Here is a 20,123-nt window from a genome sequence, read left to right on the forward strand (position 1 = left end):
AGGACAGAAGGTGCCTGTAGCAAGTGTGTTAAAAAATGATAAGCGTAGAATCATGTCTACAAATGCTTGCAGTTTAGGAAATAAGATCCATGAACTTGTGGCAATAATGGCAACTGATAGTGTAGATTTAGTCGCTGTTACTGAGACATGGTATAATGAGAAAAATGACTGGGACATAGCAATACCAGGGTACTCTTTATATAGAAAAGACAGGGAAGGCAAGAAAGGGGGAGGGGTGGCCCTGTATGTAAAGGATAGCATAAAATCTAGCCTAATAAAGGTTAGTGAGGCGAACATAGAGTCCGCTTGGGTTACGTTAGAATTTGGTAATCACACAGTAACTCGTGTAGGTGTGATTTATAGGCCCCCAGGACAAATTGAAGAGTTAGATAATCTACTAGTTGAAGAAATAGCTAAAATGACAATGAAGGGGGAAGTTATCATCATGGGTGACTTTAATCTTCCTGTTGTGAATTGGAAAACAAAAATAGCTACTTGTGCCAGGAGCACACATATTCTAAACTCCCTACTGGGATTGTCTCTAAAACAAGTCGTTGAGGAGCCAACTCGTAAAGAGGCCATACTAGATTTAGTGTTAACAAATGGAGACTTGGTATCAGATATTACTGTAGGTGAAAGTTTAGGATCCAGTGATCATCAGTCAGTGTGGTTTAATATAAGAACAGTGACTGAGTCACACCACACAAAAACAAAAGTTTTAGACTTTAGAAAAACAGACTTTTCTAAAATTAGAATATGTGTAAAGGAGTCATTATCAGACTGGAGCAATTTAAATGGAGTCCAAAAGAAATGGGATTATTTAAAAGTTGCACTACTGAAGGCAACCGAAAATTGCATTAGGCTTGTCAGTAAAAGCAAAAAATTCAAGAAACCACTGTGGTACTCCGCAGATGTGGCCAAAATAGTAAAAAACAAAAAGTTAGCATTTAGTAATTATAAAAAAAACCAGAGTGAGGAAGACAGAATGACCTATAAGATTAGGCAGAAAGAGGCTAAGCAAGTTATACACAGAAGAGAAAATAGCACAGTCAGTAAAAAAGGGGGACAAAACTTTTTTTAGATACATAAATGAGAAAAGAAAAGTAAAACAAGGATTAGTTAGATTAAAAACAAAAGAAGGAAGGTATGTAGATGAGGATAAAGGTCTAGCTGACTGCCTCAATGAATATTTTTGTTCGGTATTTACAGATGAAAATTAAGGAAAGGGACCTCAGTTAAGAAAAAGGATAAATGAGTCATTTATTACACGTGAGTTTACAGAGGAAGAGGTTCTATTTCAACTGTCAAAAGTAAAGACAAATAAGTCAATGGGACCTGATGGAATACACCCAAAGCTATTAAAAGAGCTTAGTGGTGTACTAGCAAAACCATTAACAGATTTATTTAACCAATCATTGATAACAGGAGTAGTCCCAGAAGATTGGAAGTTAGCGAATGTTGTGCCCATTCACAAGAAAGGTAATAGGGAGGAGTCGGGCAATTATAGGCCAGTAAGCCTTACTTCAGTAGTGGGGAAAGTGATGGAAACCATGTTAAAGGATAGGATTGTTGAACATCTAAAAACACATGGATTTCAAGATCATAGACAACATGGGTTTACTTCAGGGAGATCATGCCAAACTAATCTTATTGATTTTTTTTGATTGGGTAACTAAAATTATAGATCAGGGTGGTGCAGTAGACATTGCTTACCTAGATTTCAGTAAGGCTTTTGACACTGTTGCACATAGAAGGCTTATCAATAAACTTCAATCTTTGAGTTTGGATTCCAATATTGTTTAATGGGTAAGGCAGTGGCTAAGTGACAGGCAACAGAGGGTTGTAGTCAATGGAGTATATTCGAAGCTTGGGCTTGTAACCAGTGGGGTACCTCAGGGATCTGTACTTGGACCCATTCTCTTTAATATTTTTATTAGTGATATTGCAGAAGGTCTTGATGGTAAGGTGTGTCTTTTTGCGGATGATACTAAGATATGTAACAGGGTTGATGTTCCAGGAGGGATAAGCCAAATGGCAAATGATTTAGGTAAACTAGAAAAATGGTCAGAGTTGTGGCAACTGACATTTAATGTGGATAAGTGCAAGATAATGCATCTTGGACGTAAAAACCCAAGGGCAGAGTACAGAATATTTGATAGAGTCCTAACCTCAACATCTGAGGAAAGGGATTTAGGGGTGATTATTTCTGATGACTTAAAGGTAGGCAGAAAATGTAATAGAGCAGCAGGAAATGCTAGCAGAATGCTTGGCTGTATAGGGAGAGGTATTAGCAGTAGAAAGAGGGAAGTGCTCATGCCATTGTACAGAACACTGGTGAGACCTCACTTGGAGTACTGTACACAGTACTGGAGACCCTATCTTCAGAAGGATATTGATACCTTAGAGAGAGTTCAAAGAAGGGCTACTAAACTGGTTCGTGGATTGCAGGAAAAAACTTACCAGGAAAGGTTAAAGGATCTTAACATGTATAGCTTGGAGGAAAGACGAGACAGGGGGGATATGATAGAAACATTTAAATACATAAAGGGAATCAACACAGTAAAGGAGGAGACTATATTTAAAAAAAGAAAAACTACCACAACCAGAGGACATAGTCTTAAATTAGAGGGACAAAGGTTTAAAAATAATATCAGGAAGTATTACTTTACTGAGAGGGTAGTGGATGCATGGAATAGCCTTCCAGCTGAAGTGGTAGAGGTTAACACAGTAAAGGAGTTTAAGCATGCGTGGGATAGGCATAAGGCTATCCTAACTATAAGATAAGGCCAGGGACTAATGAAAGTATTTAGAAAACTGGGCAGACTAGATGGGCCGAATGGTTCTTATCTGCCGTCACATTCTATGTTTCTATGTTTCGATGTTTCTACATATCTGACTAAGTATGTCTTTGTAATTTTTAGTGCCTAGACACTGTTAGTATTTCTATTATTGAGCAATTGCAACACATGTTGTTTCTGCGTCGTCAATGAAAAATATAAATATATAATGATATGAGATGATAGACCCACTTTAAAAACAAACATAGTGTGCATTCACTGCTATTTAACGCCTGATACGGTTAAGGTGCTGGTCCATGCCGCTGTCTTCTCTCAACTTGACAACTTTAATCCGCTTCTCTGTGGTCTTATGTATTCTCAACTTTCTCCATTACAGTCTATAGTTAATGCGGCAGTGATGCTCATCTTCCTGTCCGCCTGCACCTCCCACGCCTCTGTCAGTCCCTACATTGGCTTCCGTGTAAGATATAGGGCTCAATTTAAGATCCTGGTACTAGCTTACAAATCTCTACACAATGCTGCTCCGACCTACCTATCCCCACTAATACACAAATATGTCCTGTCTAGGCCCCTGTGCTCTGCCCGAGACATGCGTCTAACCTCTTTTCGTACTCCTACCTCTGATGCTCACCTTAAAGATTTATCTAGAGCTTCACCATTCCTCTTTCTGCTAGACTTTCACCCAGTCTCCACTCCTTCAAAAAATCTTTGAAAACGTATTTAGGAAATTCCTATCAATTAAAATGTCGACAGCTTTCCCTCCCCGCACCCTGATTCCTCTCCTGCAACTGTAATCAAAACAAAACACTAAGCCCTCAGTGAATACTATCCTAGCAACCTACTTTTCTACCCTATCCTTAACTTTTCTGTCACTGTACCCCACTCCCTCTAGCATGTAAGCTCATTGAGCAGAGCCCTCAATCCCTTTGTTCCTGTGCATCCAGCTCATCTGGTTACAAGTACATGTCTGTTAGTCCACACATTGTACAGTGCTGCGGAATTTAGAAATTGCTACTAAGAAATATCTTGATGTTAGAGGGTTTATTAAGTTGCAAAAGCAACTCCATAATGTTTTGTCTAAATGGTAGAGCATCTTTAAGACTTAAAAATACCATATTATTTAGACTGGTGGATTAAGATACTTATTTTCCAGAGGATCAGTGACATAACATTCTTATCTAATCAAAACAGCATGTTACAGTACAGTTAAATGCATTTACAAACACGTAATCATGATAAGATCAGGTCTAATGAAGAGATAAATTCTAGAAATTAGTTTAAGATAAAAAAAAAACAGCTGAAAAGCACTTGCAGCTAAAAAGGGGAAAAAAATTGAAGAATCTGGTTTTAAGAATAATATGGTTATTTCACCATGCATATAATACTCAAAAGAAATGACATAGGAAACCTAGGGAATGACAGATTATCAGATAGAAATATTTTCTCATACTAATAATCTGAAATGCAGAATAATCTGAAATGCAGAACTGAGAGACAAGCAGACAGCAGAACTAATGGCGACATTCTCAATTCATTTCACCTACCAGGTGAGAGCGATAAATGGTGCCTGCTGTGAGGGAATTAAATAAGAAAGTGAATGCTGGAAGCCATTATAGAATCACAGCTGGACGAAACAAGCTTGGCATGGTCGCAGAGATTGCTATCCAATCGGTTCTCATTGTTAGCTTGTGTACAACACAAAATGCCACAGTATCGACAGCAACAGACATAGCTGCAAAGTAACATTTCAAACAAGCTGATCGTAACCTGAAGAACATATAGTAAAAAGAGCCGGTGGTGGTGTAGGCAGATTTGCAGCAGCAGCTTAAGGGTTAATGGCTATCTCTGCGTAGATTAGCGCACACAGGTGTTAAGTTGATTGAGGAGAGTTAACATGAGACATGTTAATGTCAGCAAATGTTTGTATATAAGGTGTGTTTTGTGCTTTTTTGGGGGGGAGGAAGAGGCTAATGGGGGTTGTGCAGTTTTGCTAAGATCAAAGTATCCCAGGTGCCACTGAAAGAGCTCAGCTCTATTCACAGACACTGAGACTTACCTGATCTGCAAGCTTTTTCCGTAACTATAGATCCCACCAAACATTGAAGATTGGTTGTGCAAGTGCTTGGAATCTACCCTGACCCTGATCATGGAGGGGGATGAGGTGACATTTGGAAGAGGGCATTGAAGTCAAAGAGTAAAGCCATAAATAGGGCAAGCACATCTTTCCAAAAGGGTCTGAATCCAGGAAAGAGGAAAATAACTTGCCTGCCTCCACATACTTGTTACCAAAGTTGAGTAGAGATGAAGGTGTAACTGAAGATTTTCATAGGAGGCAGGAGGAAAAGCTCTGAAGACGATTGCTATGAACTGAAGATGCAAGAGATACCTTCCTTTTGAAGATTCTGACAGCAGAGGCAGAGATGGATCTGTCAGGCATGGGTTGATAGATACTAAGTAGCATTATATATATATATATATATATATATATATATATATATATTACAAATTCATCAAGTTTAGGCTTGGGAAATTCAAGTAGAAGACATGATAACAAAACCTTGATCTGGTTGAAAAAAAAGATGTGAAGTGATTCTAATGTCATTTAAAAATTGGCTGCAAGCATTTTGTATTTATTCATCTTTGTTATCACTTTGAGGAAGTAATCAATCTGTTTTTTGTTGCTTCAAGCTGATAGCAGCAATGTGAGGGCCAAATAAAGAGAAATTTCCGAACGTCTGTGACTCCAGTGAAACCAAAAAGGTTGTCATTTTAAACTGAGATCCAAACAAGCCAATAGCTAACATGTTGGAAAACGGACTTATGGGGCATTTATTATTCCAGGTTTTAAAGATGTCATTTTGCAAATAATTTGCATCCAATTTGCATTTCGATTGATTCAAAGAGAGTGGATTGTCAGTTGTAAAGGTTTTGAAGCCTAAATCTGAAATTGCTCTCATGTTGGTTGTGAAGAAAGCTACAATTAAACAGTTTCAGTCATTGCTTGGATCTTTGGCATTTGCATGCAAAGGCATGCCTATGGCGGGGTGTTTTGTAGGAGGATGGTGCTAATTGTGTCCTAATACATATTTAATGTCTGGATACATACCCAAACTTTGGAAGACTGCAAGAATAGTGCCTATCCATAAAAGTGGTGACACTACTTTGGTTTTCTAACTATCGCCCAATATCATTGCTCCCAGTATGTGTCCATACGCAACTATGTGAGCACTACCAACAATCTAACTATCTGACCCCTGATCAATCAGGTTTTTCGCCCGAATCACTCCACTACCAGGTTACTCAAGCCCTCAGAGAACATAAAATCACATATAAATGTATGGCAGGAAAAACAGACTCTTCAAAGAAGAGAGCAGTGAGATAACTCACCTTTAACTCACCTCTCTGAGGCCTTTCAATTGCCCTTTACAATTTCCATTCAGAGTTTAGAATTTTTGAGTTAGAGAGTAATCTGAGTTTTTATTTTTCAAAACTCTATAAAACAGCCCTATTTCTATGTACAATCTAAACTGTGACTAGATAATGTATGCATATGAGTGTATAATACAAAATACTGACGTTCATATATTCAAGACTGTTATTCGACATCATATATCACAAACAGAAGACTCTTATTCTAACTAAAAGTTGAGCTTTATATCTGCCATTTCCAATGCAGACTGAAATCAGTCTTCAGAAGGTTAGAGACAAACAATGAATTTAAAGTGACCACAATCACCTTTTAAAAAAACAACCTGATGAAATATTAATATAGTGAAAGAAGCGAGCAGCTTCAGACCACTTCCCGCAAGAGGTTCAAACTTCAATACTGTTACTTCCCCCTCCATATTTAAACTTACTTTTAGGTTTCCCCTGAGGAATTCAAACAGATTCTGATAAAAGGAGAATAGAACTGCTGTACTCAAAGTTACAATGAAGAAGGAAAGTAATTAAGCACAAATCTGCCCGAGACACACAGGGTGAGGAAAAAAGATAGTATGATACATGGTCCAGTGTGGATGGTATACAAGGAATATGGTGGAAAGTGGTGGGGGACAGGAAGAGAGTGTTGTCAAAAAAATTATGGGAAGTAGTGAATTCATAACCAGGAAGCTTTAGAATTAAATTGATTCTTACCTTTATAATATTAAACATGTATGTACTGATTTACCAACCATGGAAATTAGAAATGCCTAATCCAATTCTCAAAAAAATCACAGCTTCTATGGATTTTAAACATGTTTTATTAAACATTTTTAACAGGGGTTTCACCTGACAATCTAAAAACACCACTGTGACATATTGTACTTGTAAAGATGATATGTGCTTGTTGGTTGCAGCCACCCGATAAATCAAGAGTCATATACAACTAGTACCAATTATCCGTTGTAAAAGATTTGCATTAAAAACACTAGATTTCCAAGGTAAACCATCAATGCCTTTCATCATTAGAAATAGGGATTCTGACTGCTATACCACTCATGTAAGGAAATTAGTATTTATATGATTACTTAGATCGGGGAATATATGCATATATTCTAGTAATTCAGATTAGGTTAGCCTTATTAGTCCAATAGACAAAATGTATGCAATGATACCGAGTATGCAATAATACCTTTTTTATTGGACTAACATAATACTAGTATTGCAGTATGCAATGGTACTTTTTTTTATTGGACTAAAATAATATTAGTATTTCAGTATGCAATTATATATTTTTTTTATTTGACTAACCTAAAGAACCACTCCACACTTAAACTCATGAAAAAAACTGTTTTGTAACTATACTCCCAATAAACACATGCATGCATTTTTCATATAGGACCACTATAGTGCCAGGAAAACAAACTTGTTTTCCTGGCACTATTGTGCCCTGAGGGTGCCTCCACCCTCAGGGTCCCACTCCCGCCGGGCTGAAAGGGGAGGAAGGGTGTTAAACACTCACCTTTCTCCAGCGCAGGGCTCCCTCGGCTCTGGGGACTCTCCTCCTCCTTCCGACATCATCGGATGAATGCGCACGCGCGTACATTCAGTCAGTCAATAGGAAAGCATTCTCAATGCTTTCCTATGGACGCTGGCATCTTCTCGCTGTGAAAATCACAGTAAAAAGCACGGAAGCGCCTCTAGCGGCTGTTAATGAGACAGCCACTAGAGGCTGGATTAACCCATATGTAAACATAGCGGTTTCTCTGAAACTGCTATGTTTACAGAAAAAAGGGTTAATCCTAGATGGACCTGGCACCCAGACCACTTCATTAAGCTGAAGTGGTCTGGGTGCCTATAGTGGTCCTTTAAAAAACAAACTTGCAAAAACAGCAGTTCTTATGAACTGCAGCCTATGCAAGCTCTCCCTGTCTCCGGGAAGAGACTAGCAGTCATTGAGAAGCCTCTGAAAATATGCCCCTATGGTCATGTGCACACATACTGCACAACTCTCAGAAAGAAAACTGGTCTGACCTGAGGTCTGAGAAGGTGATATATTGGGGGAGGCAGACTTACTCTTGTAAAGCACACCTGCCTCTTCTGTTAGCTCGGGGAAACTAATAGAAGCAGGAAGTAAACCTCCTTAGTTGTTTATCAGCCTAGGGGCTACCTAATAAACAAAAGTACTGATTCCTCATAGAAATTGTCACTTTTATAAAGTCAGATAATATGAGAACTCTGAGAACGGAAAAACGAAAACTTAGAGGAACTTAGTAGCTTGCCCTTTGGTAAATCCTCACTCAGGTCTTAATATTATTTAGACGTGAATCCCGTGCCCACTGTGCCTAGAGGGGTATTAGCTACACATCGCTGACGAGGTGCAAAGAAGGCTGAAAAGATTGTCTGGGGTTGCTGTATCTCTTGTGCAGAGAGAACTTGCCGTAATTTCGGTTCTGGACTGCCCTAATGGGTAAGATCAGTCTGATATGCCTTGAAACTGGTTCTCTCTTTAATGGCATAAGTGAGCAAAACAATTTTGAGACCTGAGCGGGGATGTAACGAAGGTCAAGCTACTGAGTTCCTCTAAGCTTTTGTCCATTCTCATATTCTTTGTTTTTGTTGTACATTTAAAAGTATATTTTTAATAGGAATGCTCTGTTTTTTTTTTATATATATATATAAAATACTTTTCATAACAAAAATGTATACTTTTTAATATTCATATTTTATCATATTTCCTACAACCAGGCCTTGCAGGACCCTAAAATGTTATAACATTAGTTTCCTACAAATCCTAGAATCCATTTTGACTTTATGTATATTTATTCATCAATGTACATTTTTAGTGAAAATAAGACGGAGAACACAATATTGTTTTCAGGATATATGATACCTGGTAGATTTAATGTATAATAATAATGGACTTCTCCCTTAGTGCAACATTATTCAAAAAGGAACAAAAGAAAACACAAATGTTTTCAGAAGAAATACTAAGAATGTCAACAGTCTCAAAAGTTTACAAAATGACTTTAATATTATAATTCTGATGTAGCAGGTCCATAGAGGCTAGCATACCTGTATGGCAATCCTTGTACCCGTAAGACATCCACTGTTGCTGTGGAGTGCTTCCCGCCTGTCTGCAGCTCTGAATTCACTAACCACTGGGAATCACTGGATCTGGTATTCTGTAGATTTATCCCTTTCTTTGCTTTCACTCTGACAGGAGAAAGGAAAACATACTAATGATGCAAGAGTACAGTTTTGCTTTAAGTCTACAGAATCTACAGCAGTTTTACTACTTGAATTCACAACGGAACCTTTCATGCTCCCAACCCTCCAGTAATTTGGTCATGTTACACAGATGTTCTAGGCAGGGTGCCAGCAAGACTGACATATTTTGCAGCCTCTGAAATCCTACAACATCACTTCCTACTTCTTTCAAAGAAGGTGCACAGTTGGCCCCCTTAATGTAACTGTTCCCCTAAGGCAAGAACAGCTGTACCTAAAAAGTGCTATAAAAATGTCCTTGTGCCTCGGGGAAAGCGTCGTGCTTAAAGTCGAAACGCTTCTCCAGAGATGGAAATTCAGAAGAAATTGTGCCTATCCTGTGCATTTTGTCCCTGATGTTAATGTGGCTGTACATTGTACACATCAATGCAGTTACGACAAGAGTGAGAATGCAGGCAAGCCAAGGGTGGGGAGGAGCGGAGATGAAAGGATGTAAAGGAGGTAGCGTGTTGAATCTGTGCTGAGCAGCATGACACCACCGCTATGAATGCTATTAAGAAAACGCGTTCTTTCACAGGCAGTGATGAAGAAACCTCAGATTATACAAATAATAATGCGGACTTCTTGGTGAAACAGATATGAGATGGTTGAGAAAAACTGCAATAACATGAAACGTACTGCACACAAGGACAATGTTCATACGGAGCGACATGATAAATACATGAAAGTCAGGTAAAATGAAATAGGAATATCAATGTGTGCTTAGGCATTTGTAACTGTGAGTAAAGGCATAGGGATGTACATTTTAAAAGGCACGAACTACGGACATATAATAAACCCATGCAAACAAAAAAAAAAAAACACACACATGAAAACATGACGTGGGCTCATTTACGGAGCAATGAATATAATACATAGTCATTGTACACGTTTGACTAATCCTTTAACTCCCTCTGCCAATGAAGGGACTAATTGAAAAGCGCAACACTGAGCAGCTACCTCCCCTGCCCCCAATCATATAGCCTGTTAGGCAGGGAGGTAGTAATAAAGAATGGGGAGTATGATTATTCAGAAACTGGAATAACAGATTAGACAGCGGCCCCTCTCCCCCCCCTTTCCCTGCTGTGCGCCCTGATTAGACAATTAGGATCTAAAGATAGTGACAGCCGGGGGAGCAGCTGACAGCAGTTACCTGTGCTGCTAATCACTGTAGCCTCCCAAACACATACAGCCAGGATGCACAGCAACCTGCAGAGGGCTCTGTTTCCATGTGCCAGTGGGCACATCTCTACAGGACAAAACAAACTGCAAGACAATACATCTAAGGAAGCATTTTCAGCCTCAGTTTGTATTTACAGTGATATGTCACCGCTGCATGAATGTTAGAGGTCACAATACCTATACAAATCAAACATATGCGGTTGGAATGCTTTATATCCCTTTTTACCTTTCACTATTTCTGTACTTAGTTCATGAGCGCTAGCTTCACACTAGTCTACAATTCCAATGATGAAGCTATCTTGGATTAAGCACACGTCCTTCAATACACATGACTGATTGACATACATTTTCTAAATCATGTTTTATTTAAACGAGAACCACTGCACTTTATTTTTAAGACCATGTTTATTTATCCTTATATTTAACAAATATGTATTTGTGAGATTTAAATTTAAAATTAAAGGAGCACCCCAGGCACTATAACCACTACTACATTGCATGGCTTAGCAAAGGTGAGCTAAAAGAAGTGATGACTTTCTCCAACCATATCTGAACTGCCTTATCTGAACCAATTGCGATGTCATTTGCTAAGTCTTTAATAGAAATGTAAAGGAATATAGCGCATGTCATAAAGTAATGATAATGCTTTATCCAATGGTGTACATTCCAGGGAAGAGACAGCTCGGTTTAACACCATAATTATGGATAGCAGATTTGGGACTTGTGCTGCATATTGGAAATATGGCCATAGGTAATTCTCTGTTTGATAGATTTAACTAAGATTTTAAACTCAATGGGACACCATGATATACAAAGTTAACTACTACTCTACAATATTTCAGCTCCAAAATATGTTTGTGTTACTGTTAACTTACATCCCAGCAATGCGAAGAATATTATAACAATGACAAGACGAGTAAGCAAGAAGAAGACAATGACAAGAAGTAAGCAAATGTAAGAAATATTATATATAACTAAAATATGTCGAATGGAAAAAGTGAATGTTATTCCTTCAGCTCCAAATTCGCTTTCAAATAAAATAAAAATAAATAAATCTCCAACTTTGATATTATTAACTAAAAATCATTGTGTTGTCAATTCAAATACTGTTTGGAAAATCGCTATTGAATTACATTTCTTTTTGGATCAGTTAAGGTAAAGGGGCATTCTAGACCACTGAAGCACTTCAGCCTGCTGAATGTTTTATGTGTGAAGTGTAAAAAGTGCAGATTTGAGTAGAAATGTACTTTTATAAATGGCCCTGGTTTCACGCCTCTGGCCATCAATCGGGCAACTGATGCTGTTACTTCTCATTTTTGTTAGTGCAGTGAAGCTAAACTCAAGAAGCAGGTAACTGCCTTGCAAAGACTTCTCATTGAACTGCATTAGGAAGTCTGTGATTGGACAGTCACAGATGGGGTTTGGTAAAAAAGGGATGCCTTCCAAAAGCTGCATACAAGAGACCTGCAGCTTTTGCAAGCTGTTTTTAGATATACTCCCATGGAGGTTATTGTGTGGACCCAGGACATACTTGAAAACGAGAGAAATCTCAATGTATCCTTCCTGGTAAAATATGTTATCAAATAAATAAATACTTTCTGTGCCAAAATACTAGCATATAGAATACGAAAAGTAACAGAAAAACGGGCAGCATGCAAATATAATAGATGACAAAATAGAACATCAGAGTTACTCATACACATATGAAAAACATCACAGGAAAAATCTAAAAATATTTAGTGGTATTTAATTTTAATTATTGTCATCATTTATTGTATTACACTAACCCTTTTTAAATCAAATTTTGACATTTACATTTATATTTTAAAATTCAAATGTATCACCCTTTCATGATTTTCATTGTATTATATTGTACACATAATAATATAATAGAGCAAAATGGTGTTTCTTTGTGGAACTTATTTGCATATGTCCACCCAGAATCCCTTGCAGTAGTAACAGCACTGCGAATGTGAGATTTCTGTGGGAAAAGTCTTATGACTTGTTTGGTGTGTGCAGATATGTGTTTAACAATGTATTTACTATACAGTATAATAATAGCAACATATATAATCCAAAATATTAATATGACATGGCTTTATTATAAGCATATTTTCACAGACAGGATGCAGTAATCCTAAATAATGTGAACTTTAACCTCACTTGCAAGACACCAATGAATTTAAAAGCAATTTGTCACTGGCTTGACAGCACATTGTTAATAATTCTAAAGCTGTAATACTGACAAGCCTTTCTCAGCAGCATTACCCTTAGCAAAGAAGACATGAAATATTTACTGCAATTGACAGTGGCCAATGATGATGCATAGTAAATTCTATCAAATGGGACTACTCTGACGGGATGATGAGAGTGAAATTAAATACCATTCAGACTACAGCAGTGCTTCTTAGGAATCACGTATAAAACAGATCATCGATATTGGCAGGCCTATTTAGTAATTTGTAATTTATTACAAATTCAAAGGCAAATTTTAGGCAAAAATAGCCAAATTGAAAACATAGTTAACCTGGAGATTTTTTCCAATTTGGCAATTTTGGCCTAAATTGTGAAATTCTCTTTGAATTCCTGGAAATTCACATTTCAGTGAATAACTCCATAGCTCCCAATATTTCAAAAAAGGTCAGTTTTATTTTGGAGCTGTGAGTTGGGGTGTAGCCAAGGGCAGAGTTGTTATGAGATATTTTAGATGAGTTACTAATACTAATTTATGCGACTATGATGTAATTTAGAAGAAGAACGTATGTTATTTACAGATACTGATTTCTAAACACATTTTTTTGTTGTTAAAAGGGACAATTTAAGCACCAAAACAACTGTAGCTTATCAGAGTATCCGAGTGGTTTTGGTGTATAGATCATGCCCCTCACTGCTTATTAATCTGCCATTAAGGAGTAACATTTTCACTCATCATTTTTTAAAGCTTTATTATATTTAATATTTTTATATGGCCATGTTGGGCCAGAATCCACTGTTACTGACTAACTTGGTTGAACCGCAGTTGATCAGGCAACAGTGGACTCTGACCCAACATAAGTACACATCATTTAAAAAATACCATAAACATTCATTAAATGCAATAAGCTTTTTATTTTTTATTTTTTTATTTTTTTAAATGACAAGTGAAATTTTGATGAAAGTTGCATTTTAAAACACTTTGTTTATGCAGCTCTAGTTACACCTCTGCTGTGTGTGAATAACATCCAATTAACAGTGCAGGATATACAAAATGTCTAAAGTAAACACACTACGCTTTAACACCTGATTGAAAAATTTTGAGTCACAACCAGGAGATGCATGGCTAGGGCTGCATAAACAGAAACAAATGTGATATAACTCCTAAATGGCAGAGAATTGAGCAGTGAGACTGCAGGGACATGATCTATACATTACAATTGCTTTATTAAGCTACAGTTGTTTTGGTGCTTCGAGTATCCCTTATAGACACATTATTGTGAGTATTATTTCTGTGGACCTCTGGTATAAATTCAGAGACTCCAAGAATACAGAGCCCTTAGAAAAGAGTGCTGTTAGGGGAAGAAAGAGGGACAGAGGGACGTGGGCATAAAATAGCAATTGTCCTCTATAAATAGGGATACATAGAATGTTGAATATTGTAATTAGATATGTGCATGTATGAAGCATTTGAACAATCTGTCTCGATACTAGAAAAACCTATTGTCACTAGAGATATGAATGCTTAAATAACTGTACTGTTAAAGAACACTTACTACTGTGATTACTTGCACAAGTGACAGGATCCTGTTGAAAGAGTTGTTTCAAGTTTGTTCCGGAATGGATAGGGTGTTTAGGATATTGTGTCGCTTTCTACTGAGTCAACAAGAGATCAAGGCACTGTGGCACACAATTAAACTGTAACTAAAAAAAAAAATCCTCCTTCACTTGATCTATGCTGGCATTACACAAAAGACATTGCTCATTAAATCTAGCAGTCTGTGCTGTACATAAAGGGTTGCAGCAGTGTGAGATCACAGCGGTTGTTGCAGTTGGTGTCTGCCTTGGGGGACTCTCACTCAGTTCTCTGATGCACTGCAGCGAGCTCATTCGTCTAGTCGCATTTCCCAGGGGGGTATGTGCACGCAGGAGCGGGCTGTATTCTGATTAGGGGCAGTGAGCACGTTGGGCCTAATAAAAGGATACACGGCACAGCATATGGTTTGTCGCGCTTATGCTAATAACCTGAGCAATTACTGCAGAACAAATGGTACTATTGTAAATGCTTCTCCTTAGGGACCCATTCCTCTCTCCAGCTCTCTAATAGTTTAGTCCTCTCTCTTCCCCTTCCTTTGCGCTGGGCTGCCAAAAGTTTACCTGCATAGAAAGCATTACTAGCTTTGATCAGGCATATTGTGTGAAATAAATAAATACTTGCACTATGTTGAACAATCAGTATGATCTTACAATGGTTCATAACATAACAAAAGCATACTGAGAAGAGGGGAAATTAAACAATGCTCATATTTCGCCTGTTTATTTGCAATGCTTGCCTTGGATTTGCCTTCTTTGACCTGGATTATATATGTTTTGCTTGTTATTCAATATATATTTAAAAGAAAGCAGAGAATCTCATGAAAAAATGTTCAAGACAAGTAATAGATTATTTTAATGTGCTGTTTAGGAATTCCAAAATCAAGAGAAGTTACCGTTTACCTTTAACCTTCCATAAAATGGACTGAAGCTGTTACCCACATCCCCCATGTCAGCCCTCTCATGCCTCCAGTTCAGTGATTGTCCTGGTTGTGTCTAGACTGAACTGGATTGCGAGACCAATTTCTATTGAAATCTGCACTTTTTGTAAAATGGGAAAAAGAGACACATTTTTCACACAAAAAGTATTTCAGCAAGCTAAATGGCTTTAGGTGTCTGGATTGTCCCTTTAACACAAATTATAGCTGATGTCATTGTTATACTCAATCATGTAGTAAAGTGGTGGTTTCCATTTGCATTTTCTGTTTTTATTTATCAGTGCACACACTAATTATATGATTGTAAAATTCTCCACATATTGTGAGCAGCAAATCCATATGTGTTAATACCCTCACAAGGAACACAATGTGTGAACTCATCTTGTTCATACCCAGAAGCAAAAATTCAGAACTGTAGCAAGCTAATTGGATGCCATATGACAGTTGTTTGCACCCAAGGGATTTCTGTCTTCCTGTCATTGCCACCCATAAATACTATCTAATACACAACTTGACAAACAGTTGTCACGGTACAGACAATGTGGACAGAAGCACAAATTGCTTCTTGCAAATTGTTATCATAACTGTTTGTTGGTATGTTATTGCTCCACCACTAAATTCTTCCAAATGCCTCTACTTCCACTTTTAGTAACTCATTTACACATTGCATGACAGTCTTTAAACACTTCAAACACTGCATCTAAACATCTAAACTAGTGATGTGCATTAGTTTGAAACATGGAATGCTTTCACCGACTTAATATGATTATTGAACTTACATTCATGCCTCCTAGAAACTGGACTTATGCTGAGGTCCAGATGTCTTATCAAATACGAACTATGCAGAAGCTTTTTTTTATCACTATGATTGGATTATAAATTTCACAGTTACACTTACATTTCAAAATCAAAATACTCAGTTCTGTAAGATCAGTTAGAGAATTTTACCACTCAGCTGTTTTTTACTTTTCCCCTTGCTTTGCAAATGTCACCATTTAATGAAGAAACACAAGCATTGACCTTTGTGATATTCCGGGAACCAACAGTGAACCCATGAATGAACTGAGAAGCCAATTGGATTCCCATTCTCTCATAAAACCTACAGAATAAGAACAAGACAGTAGGTGGATTTATGGCATCCTTGGGATATAAAGCTGTTCATAATTTCCCTTTAACCACTTATAATGTTTAATAACATTGTCTTGTGTGCACTGATTTACAGAATCATCTTTTAAATCTAGATGCATGGAAAATGATTTTGCTAACCTTGCTGGCTCTGAGAAAATGTGGATACAGACACTATGGCGTACAGGGTTTGTGCAAGGATTATTGGCTACACAGGCAAAGATGCATTTTTTGCCCCCACACCCAAAATATGCATCTTCAGCTGTGTGTCTCTTAACCCCCTATTACATTTATCACCCCTTTTATTTATATCCCCTCTTTTAAATGTCTTACCCCCAAAAGTGTATCATATCCCCCTTTTGTGTCTTATACCCCATTTGGTGTATCTTATCCCCCATATTAACCCTTTATTTGTCTTACAGTACTCCCTTTGTGTCTCTTACTTTCCGCAGCACCTTTGTGTCTCTTACGTCCCCTCAGCCCTATTGTGTTTCTCCTTCTCCCTCCTAGCCCATTTGTGTGTCTCTTTCTCCCCCAAAATCTTTACGTGTCTCTTCTCATCCAGGATTAAACAAATCCATCAAGTTCAACCCTAAAAGTCCATTTTATGCTGTTGATCCTTAATGAGGCAAAAGAAAACATTTATAGCCATTTCCACTTATGCCACAAAAGGGGGAAATATCTTTATTGCTCTACTGTAAATAACCGTTTCCTCTGCTGTAAGCGTAAATGACTTTCTTCGAGACTCAATGGCTGACCTCTGGTATTTTGTATATCACTGCTAATGAACACGTTAGCACATAGCAGTTTGTAGTGACTCTGTATATATTTGTATAGTGCTATCATATCCACTCTGAGGTATCTTTTTTCTGTAGAAACCAAATTCAGTTTTTTGAGGTTTTCCTCCTAATAATTATTTTCCATCACCCTTACTAATTTTGCAGCTCACCTCTACACTTTTCCTAGTTCTGCATTATCCTTCTTTAAAACTAATGCCCAAAATTGCACCACGTATTCAAGGTGGGGGTCTTACCATTGATTTGTAAAGAGGCAAAATTATTTTTGGATCATGTAAATCAAAACCACTTTTTATACATGAAAGCACCTTACTGGCTTTTGCAACATCAGACTAGCATTGCATACTGTTGTCTAGTTTGTGACCTATAATTGATCTACAAATGTGCTTTATATTTAATGTTATCCCAAACCCAACCCTATTTAACGTATAAGTGGCTTGTACGTTCCTTATTCTAAAATGCATGACTTTCTATTTTATTTGTATTGAATCTCATCTGCTACTTACCTGCCCAGTAAACCAATTTATCCAAAACCCTCTATAGATGTTACGTTCAGACTGTATCTTTTTGAATCTAGTTTTGTGTCATCTGCAAACACCAACAAGTGACTTTCAATGCTCACTTAAAGATTATTCATAAACAGATTAAAGAGAACCAGAACCTAGGGCACTCCACTTATGACTTTGGTCCAATTTGAAACTGTTAAATTTACAACTACACTGCACACTCTATCTTTAAGCCTCTGTTCTATCCAAGAACACATTTTTTATCCAAACCAACTCATTTCAATTTTACAAGTAACCTTTCATGTGGTGCTGTATGAAATGCCTTTGGCAAATTCTCATCTACTGGATCACACTGATCTATATTTCAACTAATTTCTTCATAGAACACAATTAAGTTAGTTTAGCTTGACCTGTCTTTCATAAAACCATGATATTTTAGTTAACGGCCCTTCAAAATAATTTCCTAACCACAGATATTAAGCTCACGGTTTGAGCTTTTGAACCTTTTTCTTAAAAAGAGACCCTACATTTGCTTTTCTCTGATCCTTTGATATAATTCCTAAAAGGAAAGAGTCCAGAACAATTTAAAATAGTGGTATACACTAATAGTGTTTTACACTAAGTTCCCTAGGTATGCATGGGTGAATACCATCTGGACCTGGGGCTTTATTTATGTTAACTGTCTTTAATTTCTGAAAACAACTTTTTATATTTATTTCCCAATATTATGTATTGTATCTGTGCTTTTTCCAGCGAATATTGCCTGCCAGTCAGTTAGTTGTAAAGATGCCCTTATCCCATTGAATTTAGCCTCAAATTAAGTGTTTTTCTGCAGACCCTTAAATTTTTTTTAGTTAATCTCAATTGATCCATATTATGGTCACTAAATCCCCAATGTGCTTCTTAACTTGAATGTTTGGAAATAAATCAACATTATTAGTTATTGCAAGCTTGGAACAAGCATCTCATCTAGGGACTTCTACTAATTAAAACATGAAATTATTGTTTATCAGGTTCAAAAACCTGTTTCTCTTAACTGTACTACTAGTCCCTCTGGCCCAATCAATGTTTAGATAACTAAAATATCCCATGTTTAACAAATTACCCAGTGGCCTTATTAATTTTATTTGGGATATGGGATATGTCGAGTCTTTTTTAGTAGCCTCTTAGCCAATGCCAATTTTGGCCAGTGTTTGTGACTAAGTGGCTACTAAAAAAGACTGGACATATCCCATTTGCAATACCTTTGGTTGTCTGCTTATGCAAATGGTATGCCATCATGGGGGTAATTCTTATTCCTGTGCTACCATACGGTCTTAAAGGCAACGTAACCAATCTGGCGAATTTCAATTTGACAAAAACTGAAATACAAGCCTTATATTTTACTCTGTTACTTTTGAAAACATCCTAAAACATGTACATGAGGGGTACTGTTATACTCAGGAGACTTTGTTGAACACAAAAATGAGTGTTTCAAACCCGTAAAAGGTATCACAAGAATTATATAGTCAGTGTTAGTGTCGTTTGTGTGTAAAAAATGCAAAAAAAGTCACTTTCACTGATGATATTATCATTGTAATACATTTTACTGTTTTGAAACACTAATATTTGTGTTCAGCGAAGTCTCCCGAGTAAAACAGTACCCCCCATTTACAGGTTTTATAGTGTCTTGGAAAGTTACAGGGTTAAATATAGTGCTAGCAAATGAAATTCTCTGGACTTTCTGGGTTATCAGGCAGGTCTCGCAATTTGTAATTAATCAAATTACTTAATTATGTAAAAATATTAAATAAATATATGTTCATCAGGATCAAATACAACAATCCAAAAAAAATCGATTGTTGTATTTGATCCTGATGAAAGCCACGGACGATGGCTGAAATGTTGATCTTTTAACGAATTTATGGAATAAAGAAAGAGAAAACTTTTACAAAAGACCGTGAGTGCAAGCCTTTGTTCAATATTTTTTGTGTTATTTTTTGGCTATGGCTGTTATGCACCAGGCACTTATATGATTGAAAGTGTGTGTGCAGGGAACAGAAGATAAATATATATATATATATATATATATATATATATATATATATATATATAATATTCTATGTGTATTTTGATATTAATAAATATATATATATATATATATATATATATATATACATTAATATTAAAATACACTTAGACAGTGTATGTGTATGCATGTGTAAGTGTGTGTATATATATATATATATATATATATATATATATATATATATATATATACTTAGATCATATATATAATATAATATATATATGATCTAAAAATAT

At 36.8% G+C, this 20,123-nt stretch overlaps 1 protein-coding gene across 1 annotated transcript in view; it reads right to left on the reverse strand.

The window, feature by feature from the left end:
- TMEM132E (transmembrane protein 132E) overlaps nucleotides 1-20,123 on the reverse strand; it is a 447,844-nt gene that overhangs the window by 47,766 nt on the left and 379,955 nt on the right. The window contains exon 3 of the mRNA XM_063457191.1: nucleotides 9,294-9,434. Within this exon, the coding sequence (XP_063313261.1) occupies nucleotides 9,294-9,434 (141 nt within the window). The remainder of the gene's footprint in view (nucleotides 1-9,293; nucleotides 9,435-20,123) is intronic.

This window comes from Pelobates fuscus, chromosome 1, assembly GCF_036172605.1.
Source record: "Pelobates fuscus isolate aPelFus1 chromosome 1, aPelFus1.pri, whole genome shotgun sequence".
NCBI lineage: Eukaryota > Metazoa > Chordata > Amphibia > Anura > Pelobatidae > Pelobates > Pelobates fuscus.